The sequence below is a fragment of the Panicum virgatum genome, chromosome 9N (assembly GCF_016808335.1).
Source record: "Panicum virgatum strain AP13 chromosome 9N, P.virgatum_v5, whole genome shotgun sequence".
Lineage (NCBI taxonomy): Eukaryota > Viridiplantae > Streptophyta > Magnoliopsida > Poales > Poaceae > Panicum > Panicum virgatum.
The window spans coordinates 72305986-72326103 of record NC_053153.1 but is presented as its reverse complement, the minus strand read 5'-3'; the positions used below and the strand labels follow the sequence as shown (position 1 = coordinate 72326103).

General features: G+C 47.4%; 4 protein-coding genes and 1 pseudogene across 5 annotated transcripts; all 5 read left to right on the top strand.

Annotated features, from left to right (window-relative positions):
- Nucleotides 1–2856: 2856 nt before the first annotated feature.
- Nucleotides 2857–5688, top strand: LOC120692255 (glutamate decarboxylase 1-like). Its single transcript, XM_039975516.1, has 4 exons — nt 2857–3102; nt 3346–3550; nt 4141–4341; nt 4429–5688. The coding sequence occupies exons 1-4, from the start codon at nt 3017–3019 to the stop codon at nt 5410–5412; spliced, it is 1476 nt and encodes a 491-aa protein (XP_039831450.1). The 5' UTR covers nt 2857–3016; the 3' UTR covers nt 5413–5688.
- A 682-nt stretch (nt 5689–6370) lies between these two features.
- Nucleotides 6371–7417, top strand: LOC120692528 (transcription factor CSA-like). The gene has a single exon (XM_039975856.1). The coding sequence runs from the start codon at nt 6441–6443 to the stop codon at nt 7167–7169; it is 729 nt and encodes a 242-aa protein (XP_039831790.1). The 5' UTR covers nt 6371–6440; the 3' UTR covers nt 7170–7417.
- A 1020-nt stretch (nt 7418–8437) lies between these two features.
- LOC120689336 lies at nt 8438–8999 on the top strand (annotated as a pseudogene).
- Nucleotides 9000–10234: 1235 nt separating this feature from the next.
- Nucleotides 10235–10849, top strand: LOC120689335. The gene has a single exon (XM_039971626.1). The coding sequence runs from the start codon at nt 10235–10237 to the stop codon at nt 10847–10849; it is 615 nt and encodes a 204-aa protein (XP_039827560.1).
- Nucleotides 10850–11479: 630 nt separating this feature from the next.
- Nucleotides 11480–19889, top strand: LOC120692211 (anaphase-promoting complex subunit 6-like). Of its 2 annotated transcripts, XR_005682530.1 has the most exons (17): nt 11480–11916; nt 12729–12863; nt 12959–13032; nt 13158–13197; nt 13870–13915; nt 14144–14223; nt 14309–14484; nt 14574–14699; nt 14991–15065; nt 15518–15643; nt 15875–15936; nt 16025–16094; nt 16718–16800; nt 17377–17490; nt 17910–18009; nt 19281–19316; nt 19545–19574. XR_005682530.1 is itself a non-coding variant. In XM_039975453.1 (16 exons), exons 1-16 carry the CDS (start codon nt 11536–11538, stop codon nt 19641–19643), a joined length of 1761 nt encoding a protein of 586 aa, XP_039831387.1. In that variant the 3' UTR covers nt 19644–19889. The 2 variants fall into 2 exon arrangements, 1 of the variants encoding a protein (XP_039831387.1); XM_039975453.1 differs by lacking the exon at nt 15875–15936 and having other exon boundaries at nt 11536–11916; nt 19545–19889.
- Nucleotides 19890–20118: the final 229 nt, after the last annotated feature.

The window sequence follows — 20118 nt, the reverse complement described above, 5'->3', positions numbered from 1 at the left end:
TGTTCATCCTTGCATCTATCACAGCCATGATCTTTTCAAACCGGGGGTAGTCACTGCTGAACTTGCTGGCATATGTTTGCCTCATGTTTTGATACTCCATTGTCACCTCACTCAAATTAGGTGTCTTGTCTGTGTCAGCAAATCTCAAAAACATGTACAGAAGCTCAACATCATTGATCACATACTCCATATTCGTCCACCAATGAAGACTTGTGATGCATTCGTAAATGTACCTTCCAGTTTCACTTTTGAAGTGGCGGGACCGTCGGAAACTCAGGTGACACTAACCATGTCATGAACTGGTCCTTCTTCCTATACATGCTTTTCAAGGAACATGTAGTTGGTCCCAAATCTTGTTACATTCCACTTGACCAACTCTCCACCGATGGCTTCCCTCATCATGCTGTGTAAACTGTTGGAGTTGTAGAGCCAGCTGCAAATTCGTTGCGCGCTTCGAATACAAGCATCATGCTCCGGCCACTTCCCTATGTCCTTCAGCATAAGGTTGATGGTATGGGCAAGGCAAGGCTGTCATGCAATGGTAGGGAACTCATGACAGATAATTTTGCAGGCTTTTTTGTAGTTCGAACCATTATCCGTGACAAGCTGAATCACATCTTTCCCCTATGTGCCAAATGCTCTTTGAACCTTGTTGCTCCTCCCCCACTCTTCTCCTCCCTGCAATACTTGTATTTGAAACCACCCCTGATCTTTTGGCCATGCTCCCACACTAGGTCTGGCATTGTCCTACAATTACAGAAAAATAGTAAGGTGTAAGTTCATGAATAACACATGAAGTAGCAACTCATGTTCTTTTTGATGAATACCTACTAACAACCCATGAATATCACATAAACTAACAATTCATTAAAACTACCAATTCATACATCGAGACTAACATGAAAAAATTCATACATATCAAGTAACTGATTTTTTCTATGCTTTATATGTCACATGGTCTCTAGAATCTCAAATCAACTAACTTAGATCGACATCAACAAGCATCAACATAAAAAAACCTTCTCATACCTTAGTTCCCGGAGCCGAGGCGAAATCCGGTCGGTTTCACCGGTTTTCCGCCGGTAATACACCGAAATCCGCCCGGATTACGGATCCCTTCCGACAGCGCATCCAGGGAACGGAATCCGCTCCATCCCGCCCGGATTTCGCCGACTTTCCGCCGAGATTTCGGTGCGGGGAGGCGAAAATCGCCGCCGGCGGCGGAGGGGACCAGAGAGGAGAAAAAAGAGGCTCGGGGCGACCGTGAGGGGTGACGCTGACGAGCAGATAAGGTTTACCGTGTTAACGGGTTAACGGGTCCAGTCATCGTTAACGGGTCCGAACTCATTTAGTGATTTTAACCAACCAAATCAACTTATATTTGAACGATTTCAAGTGCTACTCGCTCAAAAAAGCACCTAGTTTTTTATCATATTTTTTTTACAATTTTTTTTGAATTTTTGAATTTCGAAACGAAATTCACCGAAAAATAGCGAAATTTCTCTTCCCGGTAACTAGCGGAAACGGAATTTTTACCGGAATTTCGCCGAAATTCCGCCGAAATTGTGAACCTTGGGTGAGACCCGGGGGGGCATCTCGCGAGCGCGATGCCACATAGCCTCATAGGAGGAGGACGGAGTATTCCTTGCCTCTCGCCGTACGCTTCGGCTTCGCGCTCCTGATCGATGTGATGACAGCGGGATTCGTCCGCGGCTCCCGGCTCGCACGCTGTTTCGGGCTTTCGGCACCGGCCGGTTCACGGAACGGAGCGAGCGAATCTGTGGGCTCCTTGATAGGTGGAGAGAGAGAGTGGCTCGGTGCGTTGGCTTAGGCCTGTTCTCACTTCTGAACACAACGAGTGGAGGACACAAGGAGCTCGTTCCTCCATTTTTTACCGCTCTTTTTTCGGCACTGAAGCGTCAACTGCTAAATCTGGTGGCAACAAACCAACTAGCAGGAGACGAACGAGGCAAGCCGGAAAAATCAGCGACGAAGCGTATGTACGTCAAACGTGTCCGTACGTGCGTACATGTCGGTCCTCAACCGGCTTGCTCTCGTTGCTTCCGCGGACCGTGGTCCTTCTCTTCTCCAGGAGAGAAAGCTTCAGAGCTTGTACTTGTACACGTACACGGGTCAAAAAACTAACCTTTATAATATTTGACCTTGCTCGGTCAGATCCTGTTTTTCCTTCTTCTTTTTTTTCCTTTTGAACCAACGGTCAGATGAAGCCCTTTTATTTTTCTTAGCGCAAATGTAAAAGGCTGATCAGTTACTATCGAGCAAAGTTGACTTGACTTGAACCAAAACGTGTTTTCCCAGAGCATAACTTAGTTCTGCCTGTTTTTTTTTAAAAAGACTACATGGCTATTATATAGTAACTATATAGTTCTTTACTCTAGTCTCTACCTCATGTGCGCCAAGATTTTCCTTTTGACCCTTATTAAGCTGACTGAACTAGGGCCTCCATCAATCCACCCAAACAATGCCAATTTTTTTACCTCCCACGGCGTCAAATCAAAAGGAGAACTCGCGGTGAGAACAAACTCACCTCGCCTGCGGCCTGCCCTTCAATCGTCGTGCTCGTGCCCTCCTGTAGATTGACTGTCTTACGAGTTAGTACGACCCAAGTAGTCGTTGAAAATGGAAAGGTCTGCGGTCAGAAGCGCCGGACCGGGTTTTCGCCTCCGTCTCTTTACCATTCCTTCTCTTCTTGTACGTACGCACGCGCATACTACAACGCAGCACAGGCCAGCAGATGGACATTTCTCTTGCCTCTTGCCCCAAGCCAAGGTCGCCTTCCTTTCTATTTCCCCTTGGCCCCGCCGCGTCGGGCGCGCATAAATAGCGGCGCCCGGCCCCCGCCACAAGCACACACCAAACGCACATCGCGGCCATCGCAAGTGCAGAGAGCTAGCTACAAGCCCCCCATCGGCTTCTCTTCTTCTTCTTCTCCTCCAAGCCTGAACCCGAGATTCTTCAAGAGCAGGCTTGCCGGGATCGCTCGATCGCAGCCGCCATGGTGCTCTCCAAGGCCGTCTCCGAGAGTGACATGTCCGTGCACTCCACGTTCGCGTCGCGCTACGTCCGCTCCTCCCTCCCAAGGCAAGCACTCAATCCCCCCCCCCCCCTCTACAGTTGTGTTCTTGGAATCGGACCCGCTACTCTCTCGCATCTGTTCTTGCCGCCGGCGCTTCTGCAGTTGTGCTGTTGTGCAGTTGGGCTGGAGCATGAGCATCACCCCAGGCTCTGAACAATGCCTGCTTTCTCCTCTCCGAGACACCGATGGCTTTGTCATGAGGCTTTGGACTGAACCTCTGTTTTGTTGATTGGTGTGCGAGCGAGCAGGTACCGCATGCCGGAGAACTCGATCCCCAAGGAGGCGGCGTACCAGATCATCAACGACGAGCTGATGCTGGACGGGAACCCGCGCCTGAACCTGGCGTCCTTCGTCACCACCTGGATGGAGCCCGAGTGCGACAAGCTCATCATGGCCGCCATCAACAAGAACTACGTCGACATGGACGAGTACCCCGTCACCACCGAGCTCCAGGTACCAACATCACCCGACGACTTTGATCCCTCTGATGGGTCTGCTTCCCTCGTCGTGCTCTCACACCGGAGCGGGGAGAGCCGGTTCTTGGCCGGCGAAGCTTGGCTGGCGCGGGCCCACCCTGCTGGCACAATTGTTTTTTTAAAAAAAAGATTTGCTGGCACAATTGTTTAGGTTCCTGATAGGAAGAAGCCCCCATTGTTTTTCCCGGGCGCACCCCACGAGCTGCTGATAGATTAATTTATCCGTCGTTCATCACTTTTTTTTTCCCTGAAGAAAGTGTTCAGCATCAGTTCGAGTCATCATGAAATGGGGCTCAGACGAACAATTTTTTTAAAAAAAAAAGAAAAAGAAAAAAAAAGAATGCGAGATCCCATTAATAATAATCTTAAATGAAAGGGTCCCGTGTCAGTTTTGAGACGGTCCAAGCCTGTTTTACCTTGGGGCGGGCTGCTGTGGGCTTGTGGCAGCACCACAGCAGAAACTGGCTGACATTTTACCCTAAAAAAAACAACTGGCTGACATTTTTCTTCCTTTTTTTCTGGAAAGAACTTCCTTCTTTTCTCTGACACGCTAGTTTGCATCTGCAGAACCGGTGCGTGAACATGATCGCGCATCTCTTCAACGCGCCGCTGGGCGAGTCCGAGACGGCGGTGGGCGTCGGCACGGTGGGCTCGTCGGAGGCCATCATGCTGGCTGGGCTGGCCTTCAAGCGCCGGTGGCAGAACAAGCGCAAGGCCGAGAGCAAGCCCTTCGACAAGCCCAACATCGTCACCGGCGCCAACGTCCAGGTAACAATTTGATTTCGATTGATTGCCCCGCGCGATCAGCTACAAATTTGTGGAGCTCCGACCAACCTGCTTGGATCGGTGGTACAGGTTTGCTGGGAGAAGTTCGCGAGGTACTTCGAGGTGGAGCTCCGGGAGGTGAAGCTGCGCGACGGCTACTACGTGATGGACCCGGAGAAGGCGGTGGAGATGGTGGACGAGAACACCATCTGCGTGGCCGCGATCCTGGGCTCCACGCTCAATGGCGAGTTCGAGGACGTGAAGCTGCTCAACGACCTGCTGGAGGTGAAGAACGCGGAGACCGGGTGGGGGACGCCCATCCACGTGGACGCCGCCAGCGGCGGGTTCATCGCGCCGTTCCTGTACCCGGAGCTGGAGTGGGACTTCCGGCTGCCGTGGGTGAAGAGCATCAACGTGAGCGGCCACAAGTACGGCCTCGTCTACGCCGGCATCGGCTGGTGCATCTGGCGCAGCAAGGAGGACCTGCCCGAGGACCTCATCTTCCACATCAACTACCTCGGCGCCGACCAGCCGACGTTCACGCTCAACTTCTCCAAGGGCTCCAGCCAGGTGATCGCGCAGTACTACCAGCTCATCCGCCACGGCTTCGAGGGGTACAGGAACATCATGGAGAACTGCCACGAGAACGCCATGGTGCTCAAGGAGGGGCTCCAGAGGACGGGGCGCTTCGACATCGTGTCCAAGGACGACGGCGTGCCGCTGGTGGCCTTCTCGCTCAAGGACCGCAGCCGGCACGACGAGTTCGAGATCTCCGACATGCTGCGCCGCTTCGGCTGGATCGTGCCGGCCTACACCATGCCCCCCGACGCGCAGCACGTCACGGTGCTCCGCGTCGTCATCCGGGAGGAGTTCAGCCGCACCCTCGCCGAGCGCCTCGTCCTCGACATCGAGAAGGTCATGTACCAGCTGGACGCGCTGCCGTCCAGGCTCCCGCCCCCTCTCCCGCCGGCGCCGCTGCTCGCCAGGAAGAAGTCGGAGCTGGAGACGCAGAGGTCGGTCACGGAGGCGTGGAAGAAGTTCGTGCTCGCCAAGAAGACCAACGGCGTCTGCTAGTTGCCTCCCTGCAAGCTGTTCCATCAACACAAACCATCACCATGGGGCTTGGTGCGCGCCCCCGATATTTCCTTGCTGATACTGATTTGAGTGGTCTAATAGAAATCTAGGCAGAGTCTGTTGCTGAAATTTTGTTTCGGCTTTCGGTAAATTTTGCAGTTGCAATGCGCAGAGTTGGTCTGTTGCCTCTTTCCTGGGTGTTCGCCATTTGCGCGAAATTTTATTGTCATAACTAAAATTATCAATCAATTGAAAGTTGGAGCAGCATTTTTTTTTGGGGTCTGAGCTGTGCCCCTGTTCTTTTATACTAGAAGCTATTACTGAATTTCATGTTCTGATAATCTGATTGAAGCGGAAAACGGGGACGGGCGGAGCTTTACTGAATTGTACTATTGCTTTACTCGTTTTCCTATTTGAAACGAAGATCAGAAAATGTTGGATCCGAATCAAGAGTGGGGAATTCAAGTGTAGAGAGCAAAATGTCACGAATGCTTGGGCCAAGACCCTTATCACCGAGCAGTCAACCAGCCAGCTGAAGCGTTTCAACACACCTGCGAGCATACGTCACCCACGCACAAGCAATGAACAGTGGGCCACACATGCAGATGGCAGCGCGACATCCTCCACAGGTATGCGTCGGCGGCGGGTGCGATTTCAGTTTCAGGCTTTCGGCCGCGGCAGCCCATCCGCAGGCCAGCCGCCGAATCAATCGAGTCCGTTTCAGGAGGGAGGAAAAGAAAAAGGAAAGAGAAATCGAGTCATGCGCGTCGCGAATCCCACCCGAGGTCGGACCCCACTCGCCGCAACCCTCTTTCCCGTGGCCGTGTCGAACTCGAGTTCGCCCCCTGTGCCGCCGACCCGTAGCGAACTCGACTCCCGTCTACGAAGGCCACCCGCTGCAATATATAAGGCCACCCGCCGCAGCGGCAGCGGCACACAACTAACCGCCGCGTCCTGCATCCACTCCCACACGCACCCCGCAGCCTCTGCCCCCAAGAAACAAGGCGCGAGGAAGAGGGCGGCGATCGATGGCGATGCAGGACGAGGAGGCGGAGGCGGGCGCCGGCGGCGTCCGTCCGGTAGCGATGAAGAAGTCTGCGTGGACCAAGGAGGAGGACGCCGCGCTGCGGGAGCAGGTGCGGGCGCACGGCCCGCAGAACTGGGCGGCCATCAGCGCGGCGCTGCCCGGGCGCAACCCCAAGTCGTGCCGCCTCCGCTGGTGCCAGCACCTGACCCCCGGCGTCGACGCCGTGAGGCCCTTCACCCCCGAGGAGGACGACAAGATCGCCGGCCTCCACCGCCTCTACCCCAACAAGTGGGCCACCATCGCGGGCTTCCTCCCCGGCCGCTCTGACAACGCCATCAAGAACCGCTGGAACTCCGTCCTCGGCAGGCAGCCGCAGCCGCAGCACCAGCAGTGGGCGCTCGCTGCCCCGCTCCGCCGCGTCTCCGACAGGACGCTCCCGCTCTTCCCTCAAGCGTCGGGGGATGTCAGGGCGATCGCCCGGAGCACCTGGGTGCTCCGCCACCCGCCGCCCGGCGACGCGGGGGCTGATTCGAGCGGCGCGTGCCTCAAGTTGTTCCCGCTGGCGCCGGGGGACCTCGTCGGGGCCAACGACACGAGCGAGGGAGCGGAGATGGATGTGGATCGCAGCGACGACGACCCGACGGCCACCGGGCTGCGGCTCTGGCCGTGCACGAGGGCCACTTCTATGGCGGCGTTCAAGGCGATGGTGCAGACAGTTCGGGCGCCCTAGATCCTCCTGTCTTTGCCTGAATTTCTGTTGTTCTTTGACCTGCTGAGCGATGAATGATCTGTAAAGGATTTCCTTGGCCGTCTGAACTACCGATAGGATAGTGGGTCGTACTAGCAATCTACTAGCTAAGTTCTGTTGTCTTCCAATTTTTGAGACGGCATTTGGGGAATTATGCTGAAAATTTCTGAATGTTCAGTTCACCGGGATTGGAAACCTGTTCGGGCTCGTATTAAGCGAGCGTTCGCTGCTAAGAATTTCGCTGTTTCACTTCGACCCTATCCCTGACGGCGACTAGTGATTCCGGCAGCTGTTTATATTCTATCTAACAATGTGTGTGCACATCATTGGCCCAGCGGGTGTAACGTTGTTGAAACTGAAAGAAGCCGGGTGAAATGTCTTAAGCCTGACAAGAAAACACGTTTCTGCAGTAAACATACTGGAACTTTTACTTTAGGTTTACATATTAAAAATAGTATCTGTAAAAGGCACAAAATCATCTGCAAACTGCAACATTCTAATTCGTTTAACGGCTTCTGATTTTTCTCTTTTTTTAGATAAAGATATATTGAACAATATCCCGGTCTTTATATCAGAGAGTTATATCCGGCTCTTATTACAAATTTTGAGAGCTAAACAGGAAGCAAATTACAAGCCACAAAGCCTATTACTAAACTGCCACCCGTTCCGCACAAAGATGCCCATCGCCGTCACCTCCAAGACGCGACATGCATCTGCAATCAAGTCTCTGTCCTCCTCTTTTTGCAAAATCGCCCAAGTCCTGGTAAGATAAGTGGCCCTGAAAAGAATCTGGAGAGCAGTTTGTTTTTTAGTATTATGAAAAACTATATCATTTCTGGATAACCAGATTGACCAGAGAAGCGCACATAAGCCCGTGAACATAATTTTTTTATTTTCCCACATAAAACCCTGCAGTCACGACCCAAATAAATACACAATATTATTAGGTTTTGTAAGACCGAAGGTGATGAAAATTATCCTCCAAAGTAACCTAATCATATAACACCCGAAGAAGAGATGCATAATTGTTTCGTCATTCATGTAAAAACAACATTGTTTGCTCCCTTTCCGATTACGTTTGGCTAAAATATGAAGCAAAGATTAAAATACAGATCACCTTTTACTGCTTCCCTAAAAAACTTGAGGGGTTAATGTCAGGGACACCACCTTTTCCCTATATACAACGCCGCAGGCTTGTGTCAATCTCGCCTGTCATTCCACGCACGCACGCAGTCCATCCCCGAGCCCCGATGGCTTCCTCGGCAACCTTCGTCCACGTCCTCTTCGTCGTCGCCTTCGTCTTGGCAACGGCCGTCGAATGCCACGCTAGCCAACAACGCCACCGCCATGGCGCTGCGCCGCTCCACCGAGGCGTTCCCGGCGGCCGCGGCGGCGCACAACGGCCAGTACACCTGCTACCTGTGCCACAAGCGCAGCAGCCTGATGATCAGGCGGTGCCCCATCGCGCAGGAGGACTGCCACATCAAGTGCCTGACGCTGCCGACCCCGGCCCCGCCCTCGCCTCCCCGCGCGGTGGCCGCCACCGCTGGCGGCGACAGAAACGCCGATGACTGCTACGTCATGAAGGTGTACCCCGACGGCAGCTGGGTCGTCGACGATGTGGTCGGCTGCAAGGCGACCGTCGCGGCGTGCTACCTCGTGTGCGGCGACGGCGACGAGCACGGCGCGGACGAGGGTCCGGCCGGGACTACCCCGGCCACGCCGCGAGGGCAGCCGCCGCACGGCCTGCCCGAGTTCCAGCGGTGCGGTGACCATCTCACCGCGCGGGGCGCCGCCGTCGCCGGCGTGTAGTGCAGCCACGAGCGACGATCCCACCACGACGAAGACGCACGCACTGCTCCACTCGATCGGACTTTTTTCTCGCCTGCTCGTGCATAGCGTTACAGGAACATGCTGTCGCTGACAGAGTAGGGAAACGAGATTCTGAAATGCAAAAAAATTCGCACTCCGTACAAGTTGGAAAACAGAACGAACGCTTTGTATATGCAGTCATGAAAGTATTTCAGAATCGAGCCCTACTATTTGTTTTTAGTTATTTTGCGAAACAGACCCGTTTAACTTTGTTTGTGTCTTGGTAGTTGCAGTCTGCAGTATTATTTATTAAGAAAAAGACATGCAGTCTGGGCCAGATCGGAGCATGCATTAGCTGAATATAAGAAATTAACGAAATTTCACTGAGCTGTATTGCACAGTCACAAATTAGCTATCATCCCTCCCCTGTGATCAAGAACAGTTGGACTGTATTGAACTCTGAAGTGATGTCCCGTTGCTTACCAGGATTTCAGGCTACAAATGTCTCAACTCGTCGTCGATTCGGTGGCTTCTTTTAGTTCTGCAGACTTGTAAGCTCCAGGGCTTTCAACGGCAACCATTGCTTTCTGCGTTATCCATGACCAAACCTAGGACGTAGTTGGAGCTAGAGCCTAGTTTCATGGCTAGTACACGGTACACTGGTACCTGAGAAGCATTGCCATACTGCCACGCTGGGTGTCTCCATTCCAGAGAGGCAGCACCAATGAGCAATGAGCCAGAGGATGACGATGAGCCATGGTGTCCTCGACGTCACCGACCAGCCAGAACGCGCCGAAACGTCAACACGGCATGCTCCGATCACTCCATTGCCAGCAGATGATTTTGGTGCCCAGTTCACTGATACGATTGGCCGGTTCCTGCAGTTCTGCTTCAGCTTTGTCCTTTTGCATTTCGCTGACGGCTGGATATCCGTGATGACTGGCGAGAGACAAGTAGAGTAGCATCATCGCTCCAGATTGTGGAGTTGAGGATGCTCCCACATTCAGGAATCAGGAGCCGGTTTTGCTTCTAAAGGAAGAATTGAATTAGTTGCTAATTGCAAATTGACGGCAGGCATTCATCCTTGCCGGAAAAGTCCAAGAACAAGAAGAAGCAAGCCTTTATATCCGCCTGCAGTCGCCCAGTCAAATACACCCTGCCCGTCTGCCACTGCACACCAAACTCGCTGGCAGTCTTGCACAAGCACAACCGAGCAGTTTCTCCCACTGCCTCAGATGCCTCTATCGGCAGCTTCCATCCTCAATGCCTTCCTCCTCCTCAGCCTCCTCGCCGGCGCCACGGCCTCCGCCGCCACGCCCGTCCCGGCTGGCGACGGCGACGTGAACACCTCGAGGTTCAGCAATGCCGCGGCGACGTCGCCGCTTCTCGACACGGAGATATACATCTGCTACCTCTGCACGGGGCGCAACCCGATGCTGATCAGGTACTGCCCCATCTACTGGGACGAGTGCCACCTCGTCTGCTACGCCGACGCGTCCGCCGCCACCGCCATTCCCGCGGCGGCCGCGCCGCCGTCGCTGGAGTCGGCCGACTACAGCGAGGTGGGCGAGGAGTGCTACGTCATGAAGCTGTACCAGAACGGCAGCTACACCATCGTCAACCGCCGGAGCTGCGACCAGATCGCGAGGTGCCTCCTCTCCTGCGGCGGCGGCGACGTCCAGAACGCCCTGGGCGCCTCGACCGCGGTGCCGGCGACGACGGCGGCGATCCAGGGGAGCTTTCCGCCCCCGCGCGTCGCTGATTTCCAGCGGTGTGGCACGCAGCTTAATGCTTCGCCGGCTCCACCGAGCGGCGCCGTCCCGGCCGGTGGTGCGCGGCGACGGCGCTAGTTCCGCTCTCGTGGATGGACGCGTGCCGCCGTGCCGTGCGTGTGCGATCTGCGACGGCTGCACGCGCGAGTGCATTGTCAGGTAGCGTTTTGCGCCGTAATGACTTCGGACATTTCTAGGAAGACATGATACGGAATGCAAGAGATTACCTGCAGTGCATGGAGAATTTGCTTTGCTGATGCTATGGTTAAAATTGATGATTCTTAATGGAATTAGAGGAGGATTAATAATATGTTGTCGGGCGAAATTCCTGTGATCGAAATCCTTTCTAGGAACTTTGAACTATTTCGCTCAAAGTCTTCGAAAAACATGGGCAGCACTCAACACTAAATCGGGAGATCATAAATACCCGCATTCGACATGATTTGTGCAATACACACTGTGGAATAAAGTGAAGTATATCGGTATTATTTAGCAGAATAAAAAAAAACGTTTATAGCAGAAATGAGGTCAAAGTATATACTACAGCCCACAGGCTCCAAACTGCGAATCATACGCAACCATAAGGATTTGGCCCGGCCTACCTCCGGCCCAACGTTCTTTTTGAAAAGGGAATCCGGCCCAACTGATCTACTAGATCCCGAGACGAAGAAGGCAGCATGACGTCACAGCCTCACAGGCGACCCACAGTCCCACACACCACGAATTGCTGGTTCGACCTGTTTTTCCATTGAACCCTAGTTCGAATGCGGGAAACAAATTTCGGTTTCCCTCGCGTGCCGCCCCCTTCCTCCCCCGCAGCAGCAGCAGCAGCCGAGCCCGAGCCGAGCCCCAAGCGCAGGAGAGTAGGAGAGGCCGCCGAGGAGCCACTACCGCCGCCGGAGATGAGGGAGGAGGCGCTGGAGCGGCTGCGCGGGGTGGTGCGGGACAGCATCGGGAAGCACCTGTACGCGTCGGCCATCTTCCTCGCCGGCAAGGTGGCCGCCGCCACGGGGGACCCCGCCGACTTGTACATGCTCGCACAGGCGCTCTTCCTCGGCCGCCACTTCCGTCGCGCGCTCCACCTCCTCAACAATTCCCGCCTGCTCCGCGACCTCCGGTTCCGATTCCTCGCCGCCAAGTGCCTCGTAAGGCTGCTCAGCTCTCCCCCCCGCCGTTTCCTTTCGTCGAGGGCGCCCGCGTGCGTGTCAGTGAGAGGGCCGCGTTTTGCTCCTCGCTGTTTGAGTCTCCGGGCGTACTGCGTCTTCCATTCTTCACCAGCAGGTCTCGACATTTCGTCAGGCGTTTTTGGGTAGTACTTTGGGCGAACGCCTTGCGGACATTTGCAGCTGAATGGTAAAACAGTACAATTTGCTCTATTCGATTTCAAGGGATGCCTTTTGGTCTGATTCGGCATTTGCTAAGACACATTGTGCCCCTCATGCTTGCAATCTCGTTTTGGGCCTGTAGCAGAAAGCTCTGAAATGGCTACAACCTGCCTTGCTTTGTGCCTGTCGGCAAATGAATTGATTGCATATTTTTGCATTTTTACTTTATCTGTCTGCCTGCTGTTTAGTAGTTAGAACGGTATCAGAATTTATTAAGACGCAAAATGATCAAAATGCTGCATGGAATGAGCATCATGTTTCTGATGTATTTCTCCTAGTCCTGGAAAATGAAGCTGCTAGTAGAGCAACTGGACCTATAAGATTGTCTGACATACAGTGTAAATATTTTCTGTCATGTATGGCTATAAAGATGAAGGCTTCAATTTTCCATTTTTATGAATTAAAATTTTGGGAAACTGAAAACGAAGAACAAGCAATGAACAAGAAGAAACAAAAAAGAAAAGGAAGCCAAGATTTCAAAAGTTAAACTAAACATGAAGAGTGGCATCAATGTTTGTTTCTTCTCGTTCTTTGCAACAGCTACAACTCAATACTTCTATTTCTTTGCTTAGGAGGAGTTGAAAGAGTGGCATCAATGTTTGTTGATGCTTGGGGATGCAAAAGTGGATGAACATGGAAGGGTACTTGATCAGGATGATGGCAGTGACATTTATTTTGATAAGGATGCTGAAGATCATGAAATCAATGTATGATGATGCTCCCTTCCTCACTTGACACCCTCTCCCTCCTTCTCTTGTTAATATGATGATTGCTTATTACTATAATAATACTTGCTTGCCAGATCAAATCAGCTATATGTTTCTTACGTGGCAAGGCTTATGAAGCACTGGACAACCGTGATCTTGCTCGCCAATGGTACCTTTGTTTTTTTTTTGTTAAAACTGATTGCGTATTTCAAAATAGCATCATCATCAGTATTATTGAATAATTTGTTATGCAATTCTGCTTAAAAAAATATTTTTCTTTCCCTTTGGTCTCAGGTACAAGGCTGCCATTAAAGCTGACCCTCTATGTTACGAGGTGAGAACATTGACTTTTAAATAATTGGTATTACTATCCTTGTTATCATAAAAGATCATGCACTATTACTTAGAAATATTGTGGTCAAGAGTGGTATAAGGTAGAACTGTAGTGCTGTTACTCGTAGGTCAAATGAACAATGCGTCAAACCCTGTCATTGTTGTTTCCATCAAGTTTACAAAATATAAATGAGCTCATAGCATTGTAAAAAAACATCATCATTTATTGAAATCTTAACAATCAGCTCTGTGTCAAGGCCACAGAGCTAGGTGGAAGTGGAACTAGGGAGCACCTAGGCGCTAGGTTGCATAGCACGTATCCGTTTTTCTTTCTAAAGTGGTTTGAGAATTGATCTATGCATGAAAGTTGGATAAGTTAGAAATGGAGAAAGATGAACTATGATAATGGAACTCATGGTTGCAAAAAAAATGTCAAAATCTTTGTTATATACCTTTCCTCTATTTAATATGGCATTACTCTAGCAGCCTGCAAAAAGTATAACTGACTAACTAGGCAGAGCTTGACCCACTGCTATATTAATATAATGCTATATAGTATTCCAGTTTTGAACATTGACAATTTCAATTTTTGTTGACAGTGTCACTGGTTGATATAATGCTATGTGCTATTCCAGTTTTGCGGGGTCCTAAGTGTTATTCCTTTTCTTTTCAGGCTCTCGAATGTCTTGTTGATAACTATATGTTGACCTGCGAGGAAGGTAATATTATATCTTGTATAAATATTAAAGTTAAAATATGCATTCCAATCATCTTTTAAGCAGATATAACGTATAGATGACAACCAGCTATGTATAATTGACAAATCTGACCGTACGTCTGAAATGCATCTGATGAGGATAATTCTCAAATATCATAAGTTCTATTTTCTTGATTTGGCTAGTTTCTCAGCATTATTGAGACTAAGATGGCGCAATGATATATTTCAGAATCTGAGTTAATGTCCTCCCTGCAATTCAGAGAGGAAGATGGGTGGCTATCAGCATTTTACTCATGTTTGATTACGAAGGTACTTTCCCTACACATGCAAAGAGAGAGTGGATGTAAATTGTATATGCTTCCCTTGCTGATGGTTTCTCTCCTGCCTTTTATAGCATGAAAAAGAATATGTAGTTGATGCAAAATTCAAGGAACTTGAACGAGAATCTTGCAGTATTTCGTCCTCGAGTTCTGGTGAAACACTGAAAAATAACACTGATGTTTTGGCTTGCAAAGCTGAATACTATCACCAGAGTGGGGAGTACCAAAAATGTTGGCAACTGACATCTTCGTAAGTCGGTAGCACTCATTATTCTGTTTCACTTTTTGTTTCCTCGCAAATGTTGCTCATACATCCATATGTTGCAAATTCTGTCTCAGGTTACTTGAAAGGGACCCTTTCCATTTAAAGGGCACGTTAGTTCATTTGGCAGCTGCAATGGAGCTTGGTCATTCCAATGATCTTTATCTTTTGGCGTGCAACTTAGTGAAGGATTATCCTCAAAAGTTAGTATGGATATCAATAATGCTTTGATAAATTTATTCATTCTTTTGATCTCCATGACACAATATGATTGATATTCTGACTTTAATTTTCAACAAAAGATGAGGGTATTCCTCTGAAAGAACAATAGATATTCTGAAATTGTAAAAAAGTATTACCGCTAGATGTCCTGATTCAGTGATTCCTCACTTCATTTGCGTAGCACGAACAGGGAGGAAACTTTTATCCTTGATGGTTTGCAGTAAATCAAGTTCATTGCATAATTACAAATTACCATTCTGTTTCATCTGCAGGGCTATTTCATGGTTTGCTGTTGGTTGCTATTATTACTGCATTAAGAAATATGATCAAGCTCGGAGATACTTCGGGTAATCATCTTGTTCTGTCTTAATCTCAGAAGTCAGCACATTTCCATTTTCATTGTAGCTTCATTATTCTGCCAGTTTTTATCTTAAAATAAAATCACCTTTTTAGTGTGGAAACTCGAGCACTAGCACTACTTGCTCTGTTATCATGGATATTTACAATTATTATTACGTTCTCTCGATTATGTCAAAACGAAAAAACTTGTACCACTACCTTTGTTTAAGACAACACACATAAGAATGGAAGACAGGCAGTTACAGACTGAAAAATCTATGACTCGGAAAAGTACTGTGTAATCTTGCTTTTAGAGTCATGGTGCCTTTTGTCGTTTTCATGCTATAATATGGTGAAGAGGAAAGTTATTTAAAGCCATTCTTTGGCATTCATTGGGAGGATTCTAATTAGTAAAGCTTGTTAGGTACCATGGTTTAATGTGCACTATGTTTCCCTTCAGCAAAGCTACAGGGTTAGATGGGACGTTTCCTCCTGCCTGGATTGGTACAGGCATTGCTTATGCTGCTCAAGAGGAGGGCGACCAAGCAATGGCTGCATTTCGGACTGCAGCTCGGTTATTTCCGGGGTGAGTAATCCTTTTCTTTTATTTTTCTTGAAGATCCAAAATGATTGTTGATGTCAACTTACTCTTCATGGTTTTGGCTAGAAAAAAATTGTCTTCCCTTATCTACTGATTTTTACACATTTTTCTTCATTGGAATTATGTTTGAACTGTGTTCTACTTTCTCGTGTTTTTGGCAATTTTATTTTGAAGATACATGTGCCCGTCCTTTTCTGAACTGTCAACTGTGCTTAGGTCTTATCATTCTAGCTATTTCACAGTGAACATCTTGGGATTGATGCCTACTCTATTTTGGGGTATAAGATTCTTTCATATCTTCTGTTGTGGCAGAATCAGACCTGTTCTCAAGCTTTCATCTAACTATTTCTGATAATACCTCTTCAGATGTCATCTGCCAACTTTATATATGGGCATGCAATATGTGCGGATGCACAATTTCAAACTTGCTGAACAGGTAATATTAATTGACAACTGCTTTTTATTCTGATTTTGATATGAGGAAGTTTATTCTGATAGGGAAACTATAGGTTCTAGGCCAAAAATAAGTTTGAAAATGCCATCAGTTGTTGGTCAAATGCATCTTGCAAATGAGCAGTCTTGGCAATTGCAATAGAGAAACCACCACTTTCAATGTCCTTTTGGCAATTGCTGATCTCCCAGGGGCATACTATGTACCTCATAATGGGAACCATGCTAACTTGCATCATGTGGCCACCTCACCTAGTATTGATCGTTGGTAGACTTCCAAACTTGAGAATGTTTCGAATAGGTTGCAGAAGATGCTTATGTTTTAAAATACAAATGAGCCCTATTTCAGCTCTTCTGAACTGTGTCATGAGCTTTACTTCTGATCCAAATGAGCCACGTTTTAGCTTGATCTCATACTGTTTTACTATCAGCAGTGCTTTAGTTCGTTTCCGTTCACTTGTTAATTGATCCTTGTTTAAATATACTTGCATCTTCTGATTGTAGAACCATTGAGTACTACTGTTAAACAGATAACTAAGCTTGTTTCATTACATAAAAGCTATTTTTTTCTTTAGAATTGATATGAATTATTTTGTATTCTGTGATCAGTTCTTCACGCAAGCAAAATCCATCTGCCCATCTGATCCACTTATATACAATGAGTTGGGAGTCGTAGCTTATAATATGAAAGAGTAAGAAATTTCTATGTTCTACTTCTGGTTCTAGATGCTCTGCTTTCTTGAAAATCATCATTTTTAGCTTTACTGGTTCTTTTGTTGACAATAGCAGTGCCATTTTACATATTCCTTGAAGCAAAAAAGTTGGATGTACCATATAGATCTTTGGAAAATGGAAACCATGAAATATGCTAACAAGAAAGTAGTTGAATAAATTAATGAGTGCCCATGAAGTACATACACTTGACAAGGTGGTTCTGAAAATTAGAACATAATTTTGATTAAACATGTGTGGTCCTATAAAAGCAGAGTATTGGTTAAGTCGGAGCAAAGTTGCTTTCTTCATTTGTCGCCACTTTAGTTTGATTAGGCATTTCGTAGCATGCACTTGATTAGTATACAGTGTTGTTTTCCTTATATGTGTCACTAATTCTCATTTACTTTTTCGTTCAGCACTGAATCCCTTATGTCATTCCATCTAATTAGATGTCATAATTTGTTGAATAGAATATCAATTCCATCTAAATCCATATTAATCTGATTTTTCTTTGCTCTGCAAGGACTTAATAGACTTTTTTCTTTAATATTTAGGTATCGAAAGGCAGTTCAGTTGTTTGAGTTAACACTGGACCATACTTCATCCTCTCTGAATGAAATGTGGGAACCGACATTGGTGAATCTTGGACATGCACTTCGGAAACTCAAGTAATTGATAAATTTTGATATATTGCTATGAGTTTTTATGAAGTTCTTGTTTTCTTTGGGCCTTTTTATGTCAATTTTATTTTATGCATGGAAATGGCAAATAAGGTTGTTGAATTGAATTAAGTTATCACATTTATGCGAGTACATGATTGCATCTGTTTGCTTGCTTATTCTTTTACATAAATCACAAATCATCACACTTGTTTCTAGGTCACCTCATCCAATTGAATACGTAGGATTCTTCATATCTTGACAGTCAATATAAATATTTCAGTCACATTATAACTTTACTATATGTATGTACGTCTGTTTTTTGTGCTTTCTCAGTTTTCACTTGAGCATTTCTTGCCCCCCTTTTCTTTTATTGTTACCTATTGTTAAACTGTCATCCATGGTTTTACATTGTATTGTTTGAACAGGGAATATCAGAGAGCAGTATCATATTACGAGAAGGCACTCACTTTTCCAACCAAAAGCTTGAGCGCATTTGCTGGTCTTGCTTATACTTACCATCTTATGGTATTTTTCTGATCCTCTTCAGTTTATTGTTCTCTACAATGTTTTTTCTGCTACAATGCTTTCCTGGCATATAGGCTGGAAGTTGCAGTGCGTGAAATATCACTTAGCTTCTGGATTAATTTTAGGTACATTGATTGGGCCTATGCATACACGGTTTAAGGCGGTTTGGTCTGCTTTACTAAACCAACTCACAGCTGAATGTTTTAACTGGGTGGGATTGGAACACGGGTCGGGTGGCGGTCTTCTGCAGTGGTTTGGTTTGTGTTGGTTTTATGGTTTAGATGGCATGGAACTGTTGCCATCGCTATCTACTGTGCGGTGCTGCCTCCACTGAAGGCTGACTGCCACAATGCCACGCTATCTCCCGCAATCATCTCCAGCAAATCCGCTTGTACCCTGATCGAATTCCACACAAAACTCGAGAAGGAACAAGGAACATGCCACCCACTCTTGCAATCTCCCAAATCTCGACATCCTTGACCTGGGAACGTTCACCCCATCCCGGAAACGTGGGTTCATTTTCGTCTCCACCTCGTAAAAATCTCTCGCAAGGAGCATACCACGTTCCTCGACTCCATCAATCCAGGAACTTTGTGACTACTCGTGTGAAGTGGCCATCACACTGCAGTTTTTTTTCTAGCGGAGGCACATTGCAGGTGTTCTTTATTTTTCCATTTCCCTAAGGCTCTCAGTCCTTTCACCACCATCACTGACGAGCATCCAGAGCCTTCTCTCATTCTTGTATTTCTGTTGCAGTCGAAAGGTCGAAACTGCTTCGGACCAAACCTGCTTCCAATGATGCAGTTTTTAATCTGGAAACCAGCGAACCCGTTCAAAACCAGTTCCAGTGGTCTCGTCTAGAATCTGGATTGGTTTGCGGTTTGAGCTGATTTCAAACCATTGATATTCAGCAAGGCTAAGCCCTAAGCTCATCCACATGCACCTCGATGCTTCAGTTACGATTGCAATTATTATAAACTTAGTGCTACCATTGAATTCTTTGGATGTACTGTTAAGTAGTGATGCAATTTTTTATAGATTCTCTTAGAAATAAGAACCACATAATAATAGGTCACTGGCTTGATGCACCTTGATTGCAGTGGCAGCTTGTTCCTGCGACAATTAGACAGAAGAAATTTATAAATTGCAAATTTACAGAAAGTAGAAATAAGTTTTTATTATGTACTAGGTTGACTGGTCAAGACAAAGTAATGATGTTATATATCCCGAATCTATCTGAATTTTGTGCATGCCTTCTTTTATTTATGCAGGATAATTTTGAAGCTGCCATAAATTATTACCACAAGGTATGTCCTTTTTAGCATGTACAGTATAATTTACCAATTCTAATTATGCAAATTCATACTTGTGGTTATGCAACATTAGTACTATTTAATTTAATGCGAGTAATATGTTTCCTGGAATTTCGCATGCTCCTAATAAGACTTGTTTGGTAATGGGAACCAGCTCCTTTTTGTCAATTGTGTCCTTTGCAGTAGTTTTCTCATGTGTGTTTTTTGTTTTTTCTGGCCCAGGCTCTGTGGTTGAAACCAGACGACCAGTTTTGCACAGACATGCTAACATATGCTCTCGAGTCCAGCTGCCACAGCACTGCTCGTAGAAGAATAGTATAGGTTTAGTCGGTACTTGCAAATTGGAGCAGGTGCTGTCATATGGTTAGGGTATTTTTTAAGGAAATATGGTTAGGGTATTGCCCGGTTTACAGACTTAGTAACCTTATATGTAAAGCTGTTGTTGTACAATCTGTCAAGTTCACTCCAGTTACTTTAGACTGGTTGTAATGGCAAGTTTTTACCTTGTACTTATGTATATACAACCAATTCATTCATGATGAACAGTATTTATTTATTCTACCCTTAGCATTTCGATTGTGTTTTGGGTTTATTATTTGTATTGGTATGCCTAGGTTAGCATTTGTTTGGAGGGTCGTGGAATCAAAGGTCAAGACATCACTATGGGCCTGGTATTATTATTTTTTTGACTGACCTAGGGTTAAAATGGAAGTGATTTGGCTGACGACGACGGGTAGAACTCCCCTCAGTGCTTTGTTTGGCATGCTTCTGAATTTTGGGAGCTTGTTCTACTTGG